The 22,000-nt window shown below is 41.2% G+C and overlaps 1 protein-coding gene across 1 annotated transcript in view; it reads right to left on the bottom strand.

Moving 5' to 3' along the window:
- Positions 1–22,000, bottom strand: part of LOC103315901 (protein white) — a 501,432-nt gene that overhangs the window by 69,600 nt on the left and 409,832 nt on the right. The window contains exon 10 of the mRNA XM_031928240.2: positions 8,142–8,372. Coding sequence (XP_031784100.1) covers positions 8,142–8,372 — 231 coding nt within the window. The remainder of the gene's footprint in view (positions 1–8,141; positions 8,373–22,000) is intronic.

Below are 22,000 nucleotides of genomic sequence, written 5' to 3'. Positions count from 1 at the left end.
ATGACTCCGGTACTGTTCTTCCAGAACCCCCAGATTTCGTCGGGGCCCCAGAGTCAGGCGAAGATGATCGAATCACTGGTGGCGACAGCACCGAGAAGTAGTCCTCTTTCGTCAGCTGACGACGAGGATTCAGAGCCTTCTTTTTCTTCTTTCTCTGATGCTCTTGCTCTTCTCGCTTCTCTACTGCTGGTTTCGACGTTTCTCTGGGTTTATCGGTAACCTCCGCTGTCCAGTCCATCGGCTCAGTTGGCGGCAGCACCGCCTCGATCGGTGTGCTCGACAGTTCTGCAGGAGGTAAACCACCCACGTATTCGTCGAGCTCCTTTTGCGCTTCTCTACTCTCTCTCTCTCCTCCTGACTCAACTCTACTCCCTTCGTCTCTTCGCGGCGTGCAGTTCGCTCGGATCGCGTTCCTGGCTCTCTCAAGGAGTCGTTAGGCATCCCCAAGCGCCTCGAAATCGCCACATGTTGCTGTGCGCGTTGGCGAGGCTCATTCGCCCACATTCTCAATTTTTCCTCATCCTCTAGCCGAACACCACTCCCTGTTCTCACTTTAGTTGTCACCGCCGAGACGTTGGCTTCCGAATGCGCCGCTGTTGATCCACCTGTCGCAGCCTTCGGTGCTGGGCGGCTCGTCTTCGGGAAGCGTACAAAGTACGCCACCGAGCCGTGTCGCCTGTCCTGCAGTGACATCGTGAACGGGGGGAGCTCCTCCTCGTCGTCGGGCCGTGATAAATCCGTGACTTGAAGGAGGGTGGCGTCCGGAGTCTCCTTTGACTCCTGGCCTCCGTTGTCCGCCATCTCTCTTCGCTGCTCTCTGAAAAACTCATGTCAATTAATACTCGTAACTCACTTCTTCAAAGCACCTCGCGGTGGTATATAGCGTTTTAATCCGCTAATATGCGTTGTCGCGAGTTGCCTAGAAGAACCACCCCCCTGCCCTAAAACGTAGACAACCGGGGATTTCACCTCGATGATCTCGTATGAGCCTTCCCACTTAGGCGCTATCTTCTTTGACAGCTTCTTCGAAGCGTCGGAAAGCATATGCGTCTTCCTCATGACCATGTCTCCCACATTGAAGGTCACGCCTTTTCTACCTCGGTTGTACACTTTCTCTTGATTTTCTCTCGCCTCGTCAATAAACTTCGCCACTAGATCTCTCAGCGCATCCAATCTCTTCACTCTACCTACCCACAACTCTGGATTGCGATACTCGAAGCTGTACACGTTATGGTACACGCCTCTCCAATAGTACTCACGAGCCACCCTGTCGTACGTCTTCTCAATGCCTAAATGACCCGAGGAAGACGTACAGTAAGCGTCTCTTATCACTCTCTCTCTCTCTCTCTCTCTCTCTCGCTCACTTTCTCTCTCTCTCTCTCTCTCTCTCACTCACTTTCTCTCTCTCTCTCTCTATCTCTCTCTCTCGCTCTCTCTCTCTCTCTGTACTCTACTGGCACCACCAACCTCCAAGCTTCCTCACGATGCGTAACCGGATCGAGAAGCGGATCGCTTCTCCATCGGTAAAGCATCCCGTCCTCCACCCTCCAACCTTGGTACTTCTCCGGAGTTTCCGCGACTTCCTTAAGGAACCTGGAATACTCCGGATCTTGTGTCCCCTCGAACGCTGCAACTGTATTTCGTCCTCGTAACTCCGGGATAATGCATCAGGAAATTGATTCAGGGATCCCTTTTGGTAGACCATCTGAAAATCCCATGACTGCAAAGCTAAGGCCCAACGAGCGAGTCGGCCCGTCGGATCTTTCAGGTTCGCAGCCACTGCAGCGCTCGGTGATCTATGATTACGCTGAACTCGTCTCTCTAGGTACGGTCGCAGCTTGTTGATCGCCCAGATATAGTTACGTTCAGCCGCGATCAATACGCGATTGACGTAAACTATCGGGTGTTCTCCATTTTCGCTTTCTTGCGTCAACATGGCGCCGATGGCTACTCCGATCTCGTCGCACTGCACCTAGAACGGCTTGGTGAAGTCAGGCCGTGCCAGTACCGGTGCCGTGGTAAGCGCATAACGCAACGCCTCGAATGCCTCCTGCTGCTCTTGGCCCCATTCCCATTTCTGCCCTTTGCGCAGCAACCGGACGAGCGGGATTTTGAGCTCGGACTCGCGCTCAATAAAGCGCGAGTACCAGCCCAGCATACCCAGGAATCGCCGCAGCTGCTTAACGTTTTTCGGGACGGGAAAGTTTCTCACAGGCTCCACCTCTCCGGGTCTGGCCGCAGGCCTTCGCTGTCGAGCCGGAAACCCAAGTAGGTAATCTGCGAGTAGCAGAACTCACACTTCTCTTTATTCACTGCTAGCCCGGCCTCTGTGAGTCGCCTCAGAACGAATTCGAGCCACTTTAAGTGTTCCCTGAATGTCTCTGTCGCAATCACAAGGTCATCCAGGTACACAAAAACTGCTGGCTCACAACTCGGCCCAAATAAGGCACTCACTAATCTCTGGAAAGTCCTGGGTGCATTAGTCAGGCCGAAAAGCATGACTTTAAATTGTCATAACGCTGAGCCTGGCACCGCAAACTCCGTGTATTTTCGGCTGGACTTTTCCAACGTGATCTGATAGTACGCTTGTTTCAAGTCGATTTTCGACAAGAAACGAGCTCCTCGTAATCTATCAGTGATCGAATCCATGTTCGGTATAGGATATAAATCCTTCCGAGTGACTCAATTCAAATCCCGATAGTCCTATAAACCCGCCTTATAAAGTTTTTAGACCTCCTTGATCGAGATCCCCTACATTTTAGGTGATCTGCGCCGCATCCGTTGCCAGATTGGCGTCTCGTCGACCAGCTTTATCACATGCTCCGTGATATGCGTGAGTCCCGTCTTCTGGGGCGCGCTACACAGTATTTTTTCCACCAACTCTAACACTGTCTCGTAATCGTCGTCACTCACGACTACCAGACCCGCACACTCGGCGAAAATGGTGGCCTGATTCGAGCTATCATTGTTCGTAAAAGGCCGCCAAACACCTTCGCCTGCTCTCCACAAGCCTTTCCCTAACCGCACATCAATATCGAAGCCCTTACAAAAGTCCATCCCAAGGATCATCTTCTGCTCGAGCGATGCTGTAGCCCAGAAGGTAACTGCCTGTGTCACGCCGTCAATCTCGAAAACAGCTTCGAGTTCACCTTCAATCTGGCTCAGGCGCCCCGTTGCTGTCTTCAGGAGCGTTGAACTAGGCCTCAACCGCTCTCGAAACCTCTCGGTGAAGTCAGTGACAGAGTCGCTCCCGGATCTAGAAGCGCTTTATACTACTTGCCACCGAGGCTCACCGTGATAAAATTTCTATTTTCCGAATGTACACCCGCAATCACCCTCTCCTCTCTATTCGATTTCTCGTCTGCCTCTTGAATCTCCTCCTCGGAAGAGTCTTCCACGTGGCGTGAAAGGAAAATGTTGTTTCCAGCATTTCGCCTTCCCTTCTTTCGGAGCACGTCCACGTCGATCATCCAATTGTCCAGACTACTCTCACCCGTATCTTCTTCACGATCAGCTGGCTGCAGCAAGCTGTTCTCAGAGCCGCTGCTCGACAGTTGATCTAACGCTTACCCGATCAAGGAGAGTTTCTCGAAACCGTAAGCCTCTTCCTCACTAGAAGCTTCTCCCGTATTAACAGGGAGTGGCTCAAGAAAACTCACTTTTTTCTCTACTCCCTCATACGGCTCTACACGCTCTCTACTCGGGGGAGCAGCCGAATTTATCGCTGCGCCTCCGTCCTCAAGTTTCCCAACGCAGCTAGGATGTTGCACTTGGGGCATGAGAGGACCGTATACCCTTGTTGTCCGCACAGCTGACACGACGCGCTCGTCTGCGCCCACCGCGGCGGGCTGCTCGCAGGCGGCGCACTCTTAGTGCGATGCGGACAGTCTCGCGCTGAGTGCCGTTTCAGTTTGCAGGCGTAGCACTACTATTCTCGACACGCGATGATCCACCTGCTGACAGGTGTAGCACACGCCCAGGAACTCCCCGGGTTGGACATTCGTCGCTCCCTGAGGTGCCGGTGCTTGTGCTGTCTTGCCAGCGTTCGCTTTGACACTATCGCCCTTTCCACTCTACTCCGCCGCTTTCTTACTCGGCGCACTCCTCTCCTTCTGAGTCTGATTGCCTGCTGGCGTCGGTGCTTTCGCGCCGCCGCTGACACTAGCAACTGGCTCAGCATCTGACGAAGAGGCAGACGCCGGCTTCTTATTGTCCGACTTCTTTTTGCCCTTCTTCCCCTTTCCCGACGAGGCCGTCTTCTCAGTCTTCGGCTTCTTGTCCTCAACCTCCGTCACTGCTGAGACTTTGGGCTTGGCCGCGGCACCGCTGAATGCAGCACCGGGCACATGCATTTTATCAGCAGGCGGAGGCGGCACGTATCGACTATCCAGGTCGCGCTGCTTCTCCCAGCGTCGACCATACGTCTCCAAATCCTCCAGGTCCTCGATCAACTTGTCGCCGAAGGCCTTGCGATATTCTGGAAGGATATTTAGATATGCGATGCTCAGCCTCTCTCTCTCTCGGAAGGCGGGCGACGAAAGCGCGACACAATATATTTGAGATTCGCTATATAATTGGCGATCTTCTCATTTTTGTGTTGCGTTCACCACCTCAGATCCTCCATGAGGTCTTCCCGGTCGTAGTCCGCAACGAACTGCCGACGGAAAGCCTTCCGGAAGTTCTCCCAAGTACGCAGTTCTCCTCTCACCGTCCGAAACCAAAGGCCAGCCCGCGTCAGCAAGATGCTCGGCACAGCGGCGAGTATCTGACGGTCACTCACACTCGATCCCTTCTTGCAACCGTCCAACCTCTCCAAGAACTCTTCGGAATCTTCGCTCTTTCCCTCGCCTGAGAATTTGAATCCCCAGCTCTTCAAGAGTTTTACGGCGTCAAGTGCGTTCTTGCCGCTTCTTGGGGTGGTCGAGACGGTCGGCAGTCGGCAGTCTGTTGGACCCGCGAGTCGAGCGCGGCTCAGACTCGCTGTCACTTAACAGCTGATTCTGGGCTCAAACGATTGTCCGTCTTACGTCTCCTTCTTCTTCTTGGCGTTATCCAACTCTCACCTTCACTCGATTCACTCTCCATTTTAATATAATTTCTCCAGGCCGACTCGCGGCGACGCTTCTGGGCTGGACTACTCGGCGCGGCATAGCTCGTGCTATCCTCGCCTTCGTCCTCCAGATATCGCCTGGTCGTCCCTCTCTCGCGTCGGTTCCCTGTGCGCACGGGCTCTGACCATCGTCCAGTGACCGACTCACGACCTGCGCGCTTCGTGCTCGCATCAAGAGTTGCTCGACGGTCGGGCTTAGTGAACGGCACGGCAGGCGGTGACCGCCGCGCGTGCTGATCCCTCCATTGCCGCTCTTCCTCGATCAGCTCTCGCTCACACTGACGCCAGGCCTCGTCTCTCGCCTCTGCTTCCAGGCGCTCTAACTCTTCCTCATGCTCACGTTCGATGGCTCTCTCTCGCTTCCATGTGTCGGCTTGAGCACGAGCCTCCTCGAACGCTCGCCTTCTACACTCCTCGCGCTCTTCTGCAAAAACTCGGTCTCGCGCTTCTTCCGGGCTAAACCCTTGAGCCTGTAGGTGGCGCTTCTTTGTCTCTCGTTCCGACGAGCGGCGACTGCTCTCGCTAGCCACGCTATCACTTGAAGGAACTCTACCGAGCACATGCTGTTTCGGCGTGTACCACTGCTCTTCACTAGCCTTCACCTTTCTACGAGTGTAGAGCGAGTCGTTTCTTGCCTAGTCGCTACTGCAGGTGGCGGTGTTGGTGACCGAAAAACATTGCTGCGCTCTAACCCATTCCCCTGTGCACTAGGGTGAATGTCCACGCTTCGCACCATGCGAGCTGAGAAAATTTCCCAGCCCGTAAGGGCTGACGATGAATTCTCCGCGAGACCTTCCCATTCCCGCCGCGGGGATCGGACAAGTCATCCTACTCGTCACTGTCACATGCACCGTATTACTCGCCTGTGTCGTTACGGCCGAGCTAACTGTGATCGATACAGCAGGCAGTAATGGCTGCAACACATGGACAGGCTCGTTATGCACCTGTACTTGCACGAATTCATTCTCGCTCGACGACGACTCTCGGCTGATCGGCTTTTTGGGCAATTTTTGTCTCGCCTTCTGACGAGGCGGTTTTGCCTTTGTGCTCAGCCCGTACTCTCTCTCTCCATCTCCTCTTCGGAGATAAGGTATGCGCCGCGTGCCTAATCCTAACCAGGGCACGTTCCTTACGGAAGGCTCAGCTTCGGGAATGGTGCGGCGAAACAGGCGCTCTCGGCGCAACTGCACTGAGCCACGCAAGCTACAATGCCTCGCCTCGAGTTCAGCATCGAGCTCGGCCTCGGTCAGCTTGCTAATTTCACGCTTCAGCGTTCGTGCGAGGGCCAGTCTGTAGCCCTCCCCTTGCCCTTCGGGCCGGAAAAACACAGACGGCGTATCTCTCGTCTTCTGGACTACTCATTTCTGTTCTCTAACCTCTACACTCTCTGGTCACGCGGCGCCTCTTTCTCTCGCGCCGCTCCTCACCTCACTCTCCCGAAGATCGCAGAATTCCCCACAAGGGATGCCAATTGCGACGGAGTCGCCAGCGATCAGCTCCACTGATGACTGGCTGCGCAACACTAACTCTAACTGTCAGATTTATTAATTTCGCGGGGAGGTTCCGCGATCGTCACGCGCGTGGGAGCGCACGTTGGGCTGAGTGAGGATGGGGAGGAAACTCTCAAGAAAACTCACTGTTTCTTTGTCAGATCACACTCTTTATTTCCTAGCACCCTTTACACCGCCACTTAACGAAAAACCATGTTGCCGCTCTGGATTATCATCGCAAAATCCCGAGCGGCTGCGACGCACATCGTCGCAACGGGCATGGCTAGTTACGTAGTAATTATCTTGAGAGTTGTTCCTTGCTTCATTACGAATAAATATAATAAACTTAACTTTGTTTGATTGATCTCAGTTCTTTTCTATCTGTAATTTCTCACTTCGCTCGGGCAGTAAACGCACCCTCGTGAAAAATCTTCTCGCTCGAGCAGTAAACCCACCAGCAGGAAAAATCTGCTACTTTCGACCATTGTTGCATAATGTACTATTTCTTGAAAAAGCATAATTCTCATCTGTATACAGGTGTGCTGCCAACTTCACGATCCCAACACTTCTTGCGGCTAACCTAACGGTATTAACACATTTCGGGCTAAAGAAGAAAAACGTGATTTCAGCATTTGTGGATTATACGCTCATATATTATAAAAATAAGCAGCCTTTTTACTGATATTTTTGTTGGAAATCATAGTTTAGTTCAGAAAACGTTCTAATAAGCCAAAAAACCTTACTAACAGTAATGATAAGTATTTTTTTTTTTTTTATAATGAAAAATCCAAACACCAATATAGAAGTAAATAGTGTCACGGGCGCCGCTGCTTCGCCTGCTTCTCAAACTCGCCTTCGTGGCGCTACCGTGCCACTTGATCCACTCTATAACTTACTTTCTTACTTATTCTGTAACAAAATTGATTGCGACACACTATTTAACAAATTTACAATATACACCCTTACACGGTCATACCCTTGATACTGCATTTCTCGACAGCCCCTCAACCAAACCGGCCACTGACCACGACCTTAGTGGCGAGCGATAACGTACCTCTACTACTAAAGTTATAAATATTTCCACAAACAATGATACGTATTAAAATTATACAATATTTTTCTTTTTATAAAAAAAAAGTAATTTACAGTAACTGTATAAGCATAATATCCTACATAGTTTCGTGGTTATGGCAAAACTATCTGGGATAATTATTTAATTCTGGATCTTTTCGAGAGTTTAAACTTCAAACTAAGCATCTATGATGGTATACTTATTGAAATTGTGGTGTGTGTTCAAATTACTACGAAGCAGAAGTTATATTTCAACGGGGACTAAGAAGTCAAAATCTGATATTTTCATAGAACTTTTTCTTTTTTCGTTCTAACAATACGCCTCAAAGTAGAACTTTTCAAACATCCAAAGCTATGGATCTACTGAACGCACGTATTATTATCTTATGCAAGAAGCTAGATGTCATTTGTACTAAGCGAAATTCCCTTCTGCATGCATCTCTCATTGTAAAAGAATGAATTATACATACCGATACAAAAATTTTGCTCAGATAATATGGAGCAGGATTGTAGAGACCACTGGCAATGTCACGTAGCAAAAGTGGTAGTTCATTCGGAAAAGTATAGAATGCAGCATAGTTGAATGTAAATATAGTTTCAGTAATTATAAGGTAGAGTAAACCTTGTATACTTTGAATGCCTTTTTGATCGATATTCTTTGTAATGCCAATATATGGTGTACTTAATAGTACACTGATGAACTATTAATACAAAATATTATTATTATTTAAAAAGTTATATATATATATATGTGTGTGTGTGTGTGTAGGGGGGGGGGGAGTGGGAGAAGATTTTGAAAAATAAAAATTTAAAACGAGAAAATTACGCATTGTTTTATAATGAAAGGTAAAATTTTGAAACTAAAAACATTAGAAAGAAAGAATTAATAAGAAAATTACTTTTCCATTCAAGATTTCAAAATGAAATACTTCAAACTCATAATATTTTCTATTTTGTCAAATTTAAATTCGTGTCAATTTCGTAATATAACACTTTTTTATTTTTCAAAATTTTTACCCTTCTCCTGTCTGTAAAGGAAGGCATCCGGACAACTAAGACATGACTGTATCCGAAAATCCTTGATACCTAAAATTTTCGCTTTCACCTAAAAGGGAGTTTCTTATTACTTTCGATGTACAAGTAACACTTTTCAAAACTTTAACCCCTAGCGGAGCTGCATATTTTTTAGAAATGTCCTTTCAAAATTACTGCATTACATCACGTTTAAAGTATTAAAAGTACAGGGACCCTATAAAGTATTAAAAAATACCAAATAAAATGTTATTTTAAAATCTTTTTTAAAAACATTTTTATAAATAATCTACTAAAATTGCTTTAAAAATTTTAAACATAACCATTTTATTTTTATTTTTAGACAACTTTTTTTAGTGATATTTTGTTGCAAAACCCTACTAAAGAATATGTATATATAAACTTCTATGATTTTTTTGACAATGATCTGAGTGAAGCAATTTGTTTCATATGCAAACATGTATATACATAATTTATCACTAAGACTCGAATTTTCAGTCGATGATGGACATTAAGTACCAATTTTCTTCTCTGGTGACTTTTTTCCGGAAAATACAACGCATAAATGAATCGATACAAGCACCTATGAAATTAGAAAGCATAGATAAAATTATAGAAGTACGCGTGCTAGAAAACACGGATTCAGGCTTTATTCTAGGACTAAACGCACTGAAAATTTTCGGTGTCTCGATAGACTTCGAAAATTTAAATTGGTGGTTTGCCTCGCGACCTTTTGAACGGTTAACTTTTGAAAAAGAATTTAAAAGAATCTCACAGTGTGCCGAATATTTACGCGGCTTACAGAATATAACGACCGAATAAGAACGTTTATTAAAGGAGTTTCTCGAGCGCGAACTTCCGAGAATCCTCGACAAATTAGGAACGACTAACCTTTTAGATCACAGAATAGAAGTTAAGGGGCACCCAGCTATCAAACAACGCTGCTACCCCCACTCGAATACGGTAAAAAAGGCGTTATTGAAAGAGGTAGACAAAATGCTTGATCAAGACATAATCGAATCGTCGAACTGTGATTGGTCATCGCCGGTCATTATGGTGAAAAAACTAAACGGTACATATCGATCCTGCCTTGATTTAAGAAAAGTGAACGCAGTGTCAAAAAAAGACGCGTACTCATCTAGACAGCGTATACATCATTGATAACGATTGGTTTATGGTAACGGTGATAAGAAACAAATTTTTACACTCAATGTTATCTAAAAATCTTGCAAATACTGCATCTAAAGTTGTACCATGACTAGTAGTAGATTCATGTTGATTATTAATCATTTTTAATTGTGATTTCGATTCAAGTAATACTATGATACTAAATATAGCACTCTATTGGAAGCCAAAATCTCCGCTTAAAATGAATAGAAATTTAATATTATTTTTGCCAGGTACATTAGAACCTTTAGGTGTGTATATTAAAAGTTGTGAATGAATAAAATTAAGTACAGTATCACTGTCTGACGAGAAGTATAGAGAGAATGAGAAAGAATGAGAGATACAGAGTAAGCAAAGTTATGCGGTAGTATGTATAATAGAGTATCTTTAGGTATTCCAATGCCCGAAGAGAGAGTATAGGGTTCAAAGAGAGTAAATCTATATTCAGCTTCGCGCGTGGAGAGGGGGGGGGGGGGGGGGCTGCCGAGTCGAGGCCTAAGAGCCCTATATCAGTATACCTATAGATATCACTGTAACGCATTCTAGAAACTATAAACATTGCAGGTCACCGTCCCATAAAAAGTTATCATTTCAAAAATCGTCTTTGTTATAGTTGTAGCGATTAATGTCGAAACTTTTGCTGAGATAAGTCACGCCTGTATCTGTGAACAGTGTCTTAAAAGTGTCTATGTCGAGTTTGTCGAGTCTCGTGAAATATAAGAAGGATTGCTTGGAATTATACGCCGTTGACGTAAAGAGAAATATAATTTATAAAATAATGTTGAAAATTAAACTGATTAAATAAGTGGTTTCCATTAAATGCTTCGTTTTTCTCAAAGCCCAAGATTATTTCTTTTAGCAACTAATCGTGTATAACGTTGTCGGTTGAATCGTCTAATGTTGTTGTTTATGTTTAGTCTGATCGTGTACGTTTTGCTTCTTATCCGTGAATACGTGTTCATATTTACGTCAATTCGTACCCGGTCATAACAATATATAGTACGAGAGTTATAACAAACGCACACGATAGTACGATGCGCAGTTACTGTTCTCACAAAAATATACAGCGTTACATCGACGTGGTGCAGAAAATCATCGACGCTTACAACCTTGCGATGTAAACAGTTACAACGGCGCGAAAGCAGAAGAAAAATTAGAAAAGAAGACGTTGCAGTTAGCTTAAAAATATCGACAAGATCGAGAAACTAGCCAATAAAGTAAATAAATCAAAAGCATTTTACGATTATTTGTGTCTTCAGGCTGCACTTTTTAAAAAGGACTATTAGAAGCTACAGTATAAGTGTGTCTGACAATGAGTAGAACAAAATCTGACAAGGTTGAACAAAAAAATTTGTCCTATTTTTGGCTTGAAAGATTCTGAGACACGTCAAAAAAACGACTGTCAAACGATCTGGCACAACGATAGTTTTTATTTCTGTAATTAATTGTTTTGCTCAAAGGCTTTATTTTCAAATCTGTTTTAGCAAATCTGTTTACCTAAAATTATCAAATCTGATTACCCTCTTTTCCGAATGTACAAAGATCCCTGCAACCTCTGCAGGCACGCGTGTAGCTTCACGACACCCGTGCATCTCTCTGCTGCTAGCAGTTATCCGGCAAACTTGGCAGGTTCAACACGCTTCGCAGTCTCTACAGTAACAAGATGAGATTATCGGCATCATGGTTGCATGGCATGCATCTAACGTCTGCGCAACCGCATCGGTTCCCGAATATCTGCCCGGTTATATTGGCGCCTACCCGTTGTGGGTGTTTTTTCAGTATTAGTGGGAAAAATGCGAGTAGGAGTTTTCAGTATTAGTGGGAAAAATACGAATTAGTCAAGGCGAAATCTCATAGGAAAATCAAGACGTTTTACTTGTTTCAAATTTAACGGTCGAAACGACTTGGTGACAGCGTTGTCAAGATAAATTGTTTAAACACTTTAAAAAGTAACAAATTTCATGTTAATATCCAGACAACTTTTTTAAATAATATTTGTTTGTAAAACCCTACACTCATCTAGAAACTATATGTGTTTGAAGCATATATATTAGTATCAAAGCCCAAAAGCGAAGCCCAAATCTTAAGTAAAACTGCGGTAGCTGAAAAATGGAAATTCTGAATTTTGGCCTTGGAAGAAATGTCTTACTTGATAATATGGCACATTCTCCGTGTAACAACGACGTTCGACGCGGTCGGGGTAGAGCGTCTCAATAGTAGAAGACCAATAGAAGATATAGAAAGATGCCTCGAAAATAGCCTTACGTTCAGATAAAATTCCTTAAGCCTTGCGAGAATCGCACTGTGAACCTACAGCAGGACACTTAGGCGGACACAAGACCTATTAGCAAATTGCCAGATATTTCTACTGAGAAAATATATACAGAGATGTTAGTCACTTAGTACGCTCTGTAAATACGTATAGCTTTGTACAAGCTGATGGGGAAACTCTAATGAAAGAACATAATGAGCGAGTTTTTTTACGCTTCAGTGTACAAGACATGTTGATTTTCTTTTTATTAGATAACAACACCGAGTTCTGTAATAAACTTCTTGATCAGTTTCTTCGGGAACATAGCACCACACGATACTTCCCTACCATGCGCAAGCGAACCCTGTAGAGTGGGTTGAATGCACACTTAAGATGATGGTAACACCAATTACAGAAAATAAGTAAAAAAACTAGGACAGATTTAACTTGTAAGACGACAACTCAAGAGTCTATGAGAATCAGCCCCGCTTTCCTCAACATAGGACGATATCCAATATCTCCGTATAATACCAAACGAGCAGAAAAGCAGGCGCTCTACAAGAATCTGAACAGCTAGCGGTAAGAAAATGGGAAGAGCGGATGTGTTAACTCCTTGACCTAAGATTGATTATTGCAAAAAAAGTGTAGCGCGCAACTGAACGGTAGTTGAAGTATTACAATGCGAGACGCGGACACGTAGACTTTAAAATCGACGATTTAGTCTGGAAGCGTAATCACATACTTTTTTTTAACAAGATCACATTGTCATATCTGATCAGTACAGCTGATTACTCAATAATTAAATAATTTGAGGACACGTACCTTAGAGTATTTTTGTTTATTTAGCCAGGCAGTGAAATTTTATCTAAATTATCTTACACAAACGCAGAGAAAATTTTTTTTTCGTGATTTAGATGATTTAAATTGATAAAAATTGAATCGAAATAAAATAACCGAAAGACTAGTTTTTTTTCTGGTTCGCTAAATTCAGTCAAATTGACAGCTCACTGAAAAACTGGTAATTGGAAACTCAATTCTTTCTACATTATTATATTCTTCACCTTCGCGTATTAACTAAGTAATTACGGAAAATGAGTTTAAAATCTAGTAGGTCGTCACAAACAGGTGTAACATTATCACCAGATAGGGAAGAAGACTGGACTGATACAGACAGCGTACCATCAACGGAGATGATGTCTGAAGATTCGACGTCCGTTTCACCGGATAGATGTGTTTTAGGCGAGGGGGGCTCCTCCGACTTAATTGCATCGTCCGATAGTAAAACACATCTGACAGCCTACAGAACTCGGTCGGATGCTCTGAGGGAGTTAATCTCAACTCAGGACGAGACGACACTGTCAAAATCTCTCGACTACCTTAATTTAAAAACAACAGGTTCCAGAGAGGAGAAAGTCCAGCGAGCAGTTTATTACCTCGCAGGCGATTATAGGCCAACGGACTTCACAGCTGTAACTATGCTGGACCATTCTTACGGCGAAGGGAAATTTCGTCAAGCACGTCGTACGACGTACTTGAACGGTATCGCTCCGATGATTCAGAGAATCAGCGATCGACAGAGAATTAATACAAGAAACACATCCGATTCCTGTATACCGAGTCTTAGTCGTGCACAAGAATTACCACGCTTGGAGGAACCCGTGGAAGCTAAGGTTGGGAAGCAGAGGAAGTCATCAGCAAGTCATGCTAGAGTACCAACGAAACCATTACTGAATTCTTCTACACAAGGGTCGAAGGAAGAGTTGGATAATCCTTGCACTCCCAACCATCATAATTAATTTTGTGAAAATACAACAGTGGCAAATTCGCACAACAGGCTCAACTGCCATTGGGACGAACAACAATCTGTGAATACGTCCGACCTTACGAAGAAGTATACTTCCATAGAGAACTTGTTTAACTTGAACTATGGCTCAGTTATGGACGATCAAGAATCAGTGACAGCGTCCGACGGTTCAAAGAAGTAAACTTCTGAAATGAATCAGTCTAACTTGGCTGACGATTCATCACTTTCAGAACACAGGCTATTGCAAGGGCAATCCACGCTACAATGTAGTTGCCAAGCAGCCGGAAAAATATCGTGTTCTGGTACGCCATGTGAGAGCAGTGCAACGCTTGCGGTGCTCACACAGAAGATTGAGTTACTCACGGATTTAGTCAAGTCACTCATAAATTCGGGCGGGTGTTTAACCTGTAAGTCCCGGGACGACAAGAGTAACTGCACGAGGTCCAAGCGTGCTAAAAAGCGTCGTCGGAATAATTGTGACAAGGAATCGCGCGTCGTTGCTAAGATTAACAGCACGAGTGCAACTTCCCGTTCGGCCAAACGGAAGGAAATTAGTCACAATGTTCACCAGCAGCAGGCTAGTTCTAGCAACAAGTGTGACAATAAACGTCGACCGAAAGTTAGTCTCGATCGAGACAAACAGCATGCAAGTCAACAAGGTCACAACGGCTGCACTTCTGCAACTCTTCGCAGAAATCCTTCACCCGGAAGTAAGCTGGATCACAAGGTGAGACCCGTATCAAGTGTCTCTGATACCGGTAGTGATGACACCAGTCGAAAATCTTGCTCACAGACGTGTGAACGAGAAAAATACACGCCAAATCGATCGGTTCGTAATGCGCGTGTGGAGAATCAACGTGCGAATGTAGGGATTCGGAAAGCACCGACTTCTCAACCTTTCAAAGGGAGCTGTTGGAACTGTGATGTCGTAGGGCATCGCGCTCGCGTTTGTCCGGAGCCGCATATCCTCAAATGCAATAAATGTAAGCTGGCGGGATATAAGCGGACGAACTGCCCAAGGTGTCTGCAGCACGGGGAGTTTTATTCATCGATGTCCGTTTGTGAGTCTTCGAGCTCTGAATTCAGGAGCTGTGGACCTAATTCACCCACGAAGCAACAAGCACAAACACCACAGCACCGAGGCTGTAAAGAATACTTTGAATTCAAAGCCAAAATCCAGACATCAGCTGATACGCTCGACTCTAGGGCAACAGCGGAGACGAATGATGTCGCAGCAGAAAATGTTCTTTCTGCTAGCACGATTTTCGTGCGAGTCTAAAGTTATTAGACAAAAAGTTATTTGCAACCAATTTTATCCAACGGATGATAGTCGCATGTTATTATGCTTAGATTGTTATCGCTTGTTCACGGAATTGGAACAGCTGGAGGAGGGAAGATCCTCTGATAACGAAATTGGTTATACTGTACAGATAATCCGATCCGAGATGGCAGAATTTACGTCCGAGGAAGATTCACATCTGTTAAAACTCAGTCCAACATCTAGGCAAGCCACCCATCCGCTTTTAGGAAGTGATTAGCCGGCCGTGCCAACGACTCCACAACTGAAGAGAGAAGATCAATGAAAATGCGTTTATTCCACTGTAGCGATCATATAGCTCTCGAGCGCGAGACGTTAGTTGTAGGACTATTTTTAGAATAGCAATAGTATTCGAGCGACCGTAGCATGATGCGTGCGAACTAATGGTACTCAGGTTAGTAGTCTGCAAACGACGTGGAATAATACGGCAGGTTAGAGTAACCCAAAAATTAAAATCGCTGTACTTAAACTCGCTGGTGATACCAGATAGGCATCAGTACATTGTACCAAGGAAAATGCTTCTAAGCAGGGTTCTCGACAGTGGGGCACGAAAGTAAATTTTAAGGGACTTCACTCGAACCGCTAGCGTCCGTAATTATTATCAATACGTCCGCGAACTATGAGGAGGGTTACGACCAGTTTCGTACGTCAAATGCACATGGTTGTCGAGATACGAAAGGCGGCGTACAGCAAAAAAACATTTACTTGACATTTTTATATTTAGAGATTTCACTACGTTTATTAGCCTTTTTCTTGCCAAGATTTTCACTTTTGAAAAAAGTTTTTTTTGAGAGATTTCACATCTTTTACAAAGCATATACTTCTTGCTATTGCACTTCATTAAATTTTGATCTATTCGATAGACAACAAGCTACTATTGGTTTAGACATTGATCGCATCGCACATATAATCGTATAGCAATATATGCATATATACGTATAGCATTACATGCATATTATAATCGCGTGTCGCCGAGTAGCAGATGAATGTCGGTAAAGTAGATTAACTACTGTAACCACTGGTGTATAATACCAAATATACTTTCCGGAAGTCACGTGACCGGAGGAGACGAAAAATATCGGGAGAGGATGGAAACTCTGAACGAAATTAAATATACCGAGCAAATTTTCAACTTGCAATATTAGGTTAATAACTTAATATTCTTGAATGAACCTTTCATACATGAAAAATTAGGATAATATATTTAAGTAGATATTAACAAATTGCGCATACGCGCAATAATAATGATTTAAATGCAATCGAGATTTGTTTTAAGGTTAGGAACACCTAATTTCAAAGTATATAGGGTCGCGCCGTCGACAAATCGTACTTTTTCTTGCCGTTATCTATAATAATTTTGCGAAATACATCAAACTCGCCTAACATTTTACTTCATTAAAAGTTTATTTTTTTAGAGATTACAGTCCTTTTTAGTAAATTTTTTTAAGTATTTACTTTCCAGACTTCATCATAGGCTACTCTATACACCTAGACACAGTCCACAAATGATTTTACACCTAAAACCACGGCATGCACCACTTACTCTTCGTCATCGGCCACCCTGTACACCCAGACACATTGTTTAAATGATTTTTACACCTGGACATAAAAAAAACGGTGCGAACTACCTGGACGTCGTCATCGGCCACCCTGTACACCTGGACACTGCGTTAATCTTAATAAAATATAAGCTACTTCATATAAGCTACAATTTTTGCATCAGGTTAAATGGCCGAAAAGCAATAATGAATAATAAATGCAACTACACTGCATACGCTGCTAACTTAACGGTCCTAACATTTGTCTGGAGAATAAAGGGATTATATGAGCATTCGGGTTTTACACATCCATTTATTTTGAAAATGAAACAGTTTTTTGCCAATATTTTTGGTAAAATCGTAGTTTAGGACAAAAACATGCTAATGAGTCAAAAATTAATTGAAAACATTAATAATGCATTTTTTCTGAATACTATGAAATCCGAACATCAATATAAAAGTAAATAGTGTCACGGCACCACGGCTTCGTCTGCTTCTCAAACTCGCCTTCGTAGCGCTACCACGCCACTCGATGCTAAACATTTCAAATTTAAAATATTATGTGATGAAAAGTTTTCTAATTGTTGCAACGGAGGAAACATTGTATTATCTGACACTATCAGTTATCCTTAACGTTTAAAAGAATTAGTTTCTGGAAATACTGACGAAATTAAACACTTTTGAAATAATATGAGACAATATAATAATACACTTGCCTTCGCAAGTTTTGGGGCTAGGTTTGATGCTTTGTTCGAGAAAGGCCCTCAAGTTATTGAAATAAGTGGTCAAATTTTCCACAATATTTATACCTCACATACAGACGAAAACGAAGCCAGAAGATATGGGCAACTATACACCATTGATAATAATGAAATCGCCTCGCAATCACGATTACAAACTAATGTGTCATGTTCTTTAATGCTATCAAAGGAATTAGATAATTTTTTCGACGTAAACATGTATACCAAATCATACAAAATGATACACAAAGTCGAAATGGAAAAACAAAATCGTTTGAAAAACAACAACGCTGAGTTTAATAGCAAATAAATTATAATGTATTTAACAAGCAATTCTATAACGATAGACGTAGATATAACGCAGCTAAATGTGATGAAGTAGCTGTGGTATTGGTAGATAAAAATGGTCAACCACTAGAAGATCGAGATGTATGTATATATGCAAACCATAGAGCACCTAATAATCAAGAGGCGCGATAGCGCCGCACTGGTAAGAGACGAAGTTCGGTTCGGGTTAGGGCAACCATATATACTTTAATATTGGGTTTTATAACTTCCAACAAAAATCTCGATTGCATTTAAATCATTAGTATTGCGCGTATGCGCAATCTGTTGCTGGTGTCTATTTGAAATATATTAACCTAATCTTTCATCTTCGAAAAGATTCATCCAAAAATATTACGTTATTAACTAAATATTGCAATTTGAAAATTTGCTCGGTGGGTTTTTTTTGTCAAAGTTTCTTCTTCCGATATTTTGTCTCCTCCGGTCACGTGACTGCCGGTGAGATGTATTATACGCCAGTGGCCTCAGCAGTTATAATCTACTTTACCAACATGCGTCTGCTACTCGGTAACACGCAATTGTATTATTATATATTATGTACATCTAATAATGCTATACGATTATATGCGCGACGAGATCAATGTCTAAAGCAATAGTAGCTTATTGTCTATCGAATAGATCAAGATTTCAAGGAGAACAGGCTTTGTAAAATATGTGAAAACTCCCTAAAAAACTTTTTTTAAAAGTAAAGACCTTGGCACGAAAAAGTAGCGAAATCTATAAATATAAAAGTGTCAAATAATGTTTTTTTTCGTTGCTATACGGATTTGGATATTTTTTGGAAAAGCTCAGTTTAACTTTAGTTTTACCTTAGCGTGTAAACAAAAAAAAACATTTAATTGACATTTTTATATTTATAGATTTCACTACTTTTTCTTGTCAAGGTCTTTATTTCTAAACAAAAGTTTTTTAGGGAGTATACTGTACATTAGTAAACATGTAGATCCTATGTCATATCCATTTATGTATCCTAATAGAGGATTTGGATAGATGCCCAATATGAAAAATAAAAATAACAAAAACAATACTTCAATGCTACAATATTGTCATAAATTCAGCATAAGAAACAATTTTAATCCTTACTTAGATTTAGAAAAATTAACGAAAATTAACTTAATAATACATTGTTGATGCTTGGGTAAAAGTTGAAGGTTCACGATTTATTTTTTGAATAAAAATCAACACCAATTAAGGACAGATTTATACAAAGGTGTCATAGATAACTTAAAAAATAAAAGTAAAGATGACAACGACAAAAATTGGAATTAGTACATTACACAACTAGGAGCGAAAGTTAGCTTTTTCAAGCGAGGATGATGATTGAGCACGAGTCCTCAACCATCATCCGAGTCTGAAAAAGCCAATTCACCCCTTGTTCACCCCTTCAACATTTTTAGAAAGTCCACGATCTTTACAACAAAACCTTCTACATTCAATGACAATAGTTCAAAAGTATGGTAAACCAGATCCTTTTATTACTATGACATGTAATCCAAAATGGAAGGAAATAAAACAAAATTTGGGAAACAATGAATCAGCTATTGATAGACCTGATTTAGTAGCAAAAGTTTTTAATGCAAAGTTAATGAATTATTAAATAAAATTTTTGGAAAATGTATTGCATATACTTATATAATTGAGTTTCAGAAAAGAGGTTTACCACATATGCACTTGTTGGCGTTTATTGATAAAAATCATAAACTATACAATGCAGATGATGTTGATAAACTTATAAGTGCAGAAATATCTGATGAAGTGAAATATCCAAGGTTACATAATATTGTTAAGCAATCAATGATACATGGCCCTTGTGGTGAAAATAACTTCGATTCACCATGTATGGATAGCAAAACAAAAAAATGTACCGAAACTTTCCGAAATAGTTTAATTAGCCAACTACTTTTAATAATACTGGATATCCCCTCTATCGACAAAGTAACAATGGAAAACGAATTATTTTTAATAAAAACAATATTGTTGATAGTCGATTTGTAGTTTCATACAATCCGTATTTATTGTTGAAATTTAATTGTCATATTAATGTTGAAGTATGTTCAACTATTCAAGGTGTCAAAAATTTATTTAAATATTGTTATAAGGGGCATGATTGTGCATTTATGAAAATAAGCCAAGTTAATAATGAAAACGAATGTGAAGAAGAAAATTTTGACTACGATGAAATAAAACAATATTTAAATTAAAGATATGCAAACCCTCCAGAAGCAATGTATCGTCTACTACAATATGCAATGTACATTTTATTACACCTAATTTACCGATTAGCTGTACATTTAAAAATGAACAGTTTGTATTCTCTAAAAAAGGATCAGAAGAAGAGTTGATTAATGAAAACTTAAGGGGACACACCACCTTTGAAATTAAAATAAAAAATGTTCATTAAAAATGTATAAATACTTATATAAATGAACCAAATTTTTATTACTATTCTTAGACATAATTACCTTTATTTTGATGGTTTTAGACCTTCTATATACCTCTATAATACCTACGTATAGTAGGGAGTCCATAATTCACTTACCGTAAGATTCCAAAGGAACGAATGGCCCAAATGAGCTCAAACTCTAGGATATTGTTTAAAAGTACATTAGTTATGGTATGAATGAGGGGATTTGGTTTAAATTTCATAGAAAAAGTTTAACTTTTATAAGCATATTGCTGATTTTTTTATCAATTTTTATTAATTTTAACATAACTATCATGTAACTTTTTTTCTATGAAATTTAAACCAAATCCCCTCATTCATACCATAACTAATGTACTTTTAAACAATATCCTGGAGTTAGAGCTCATTTGGGCCATTTGTTCCTTTGGAATCTTACGGTAAGTGAATTATGGACTCCCTACTATACGTAGGTATTATAGAGGTATATAGAAGGTCTAAAACCATCAAAATAAAGGTAATTATGTCTAAGAATAGTAATAAAAATTTGGTTCATTTATATAAGTATTTATACATTTTTAATGAACATTTTTAATTTTAATTTCAATGGTGGTGTGCCCCCTTAAACACAACTTTGACTGCATTGTTTGAACTAAATGCAAACGATCCGCAAGCTAGACAGTACTTGTGTATATACCATATTTTTACGTTTTTAATGAAAAAACAAAGAAAAAGAGTTTGGAAGCCATTATACAGTAGAATGCACTTTTCATGATACCTGCACGGAAAAGGCCACTTTCCATGCATGTAAAATGAATAGAAAATCGAGTTTTTCTTAGCAGCGGGAAAAAATTACTCCCTTGTCTTTTCCTCCCAAGGGAGTAGTTTAATAGTTTAATTATAAATCCGAAAAATCGTGAAAAAATTTTCTAAGATTATTATTATTTCATGTAAAAGGGGCTCAATCTTATGAAGAATTAAAAACATAAAAAATGTTACATACGCAACCTTTCATGAAGTAGTTGTAGCTAGAATATTAATAACCACCGATGAAGAATTGGACAAATGCTTGGAATAAGCAATCAAGGTTGAATTTCCTAGAGCTCTGTATAACCTATTTGGTTATATATGCGTATTTTATCACCCAGTAAATGTTAAAGAATTATTTAAAAATTATGAAGCATATTTTTACAGTTCATTGTTAACTAAATAAATACGTGAAAATATCTCACTGAAGCATATTAATTCTATTTTAACAAGTCACGGGTATACACTGACTGATTCCAATTTACCTAAATTTAGTGAGGATGTTGAGGAAACTAATTATGAAGAATTTTATGCAACAAATGAAATTGAAAATGATTCATTATACAGTATAAGCTCTTTAACGAATAAACAACGTGAAATTTTCGTTGCAGTAATAAATTGTGTAATTGATAAAGCTTATTAAGTCAAGTGTTTCTTTATTGATGGACCTGGTGGTAGTGGAAAAAGCTACTTACTGAATACAATTATCACCCATTTACTCAAAGAAAAAAAAAGTCTTTTACCTGTAGCATAGACTGATATAGCAGCAAATTTATTAATAAATTATAGAACTTCACATGTAATATTTAAATTACTATTAAATATAAATGAAGATTCAACGTGCAACATTACTCCTAATTCAATGTATAGAAAAATCTGGAAAATGTACAAGTCATAATTTGGGATGAAATAACAATGACAACAAA

This window comes from Nasonia vitripennis (genome assembly GCF_009193385.2).
Source record: "Nasonia vitripennis strain AsymCx chromosome 4 unlocalized genomic scaffold, Nvit_psr_1.1 chr4_random0005, whole genome shotgun sequence".
NCBI classification, from domain to species: Eukaryota; Metazoa; Arthropoda; class Insecta; order Hymenoptera; family Pteromalidae; genus Nasonia; species Nasonia vitripennis.
The sequence above is the reverse complement of the archived record's forward strand: the minus strand, read 5'-3'. Positions and strand labels throughout refer to the sequence as shown.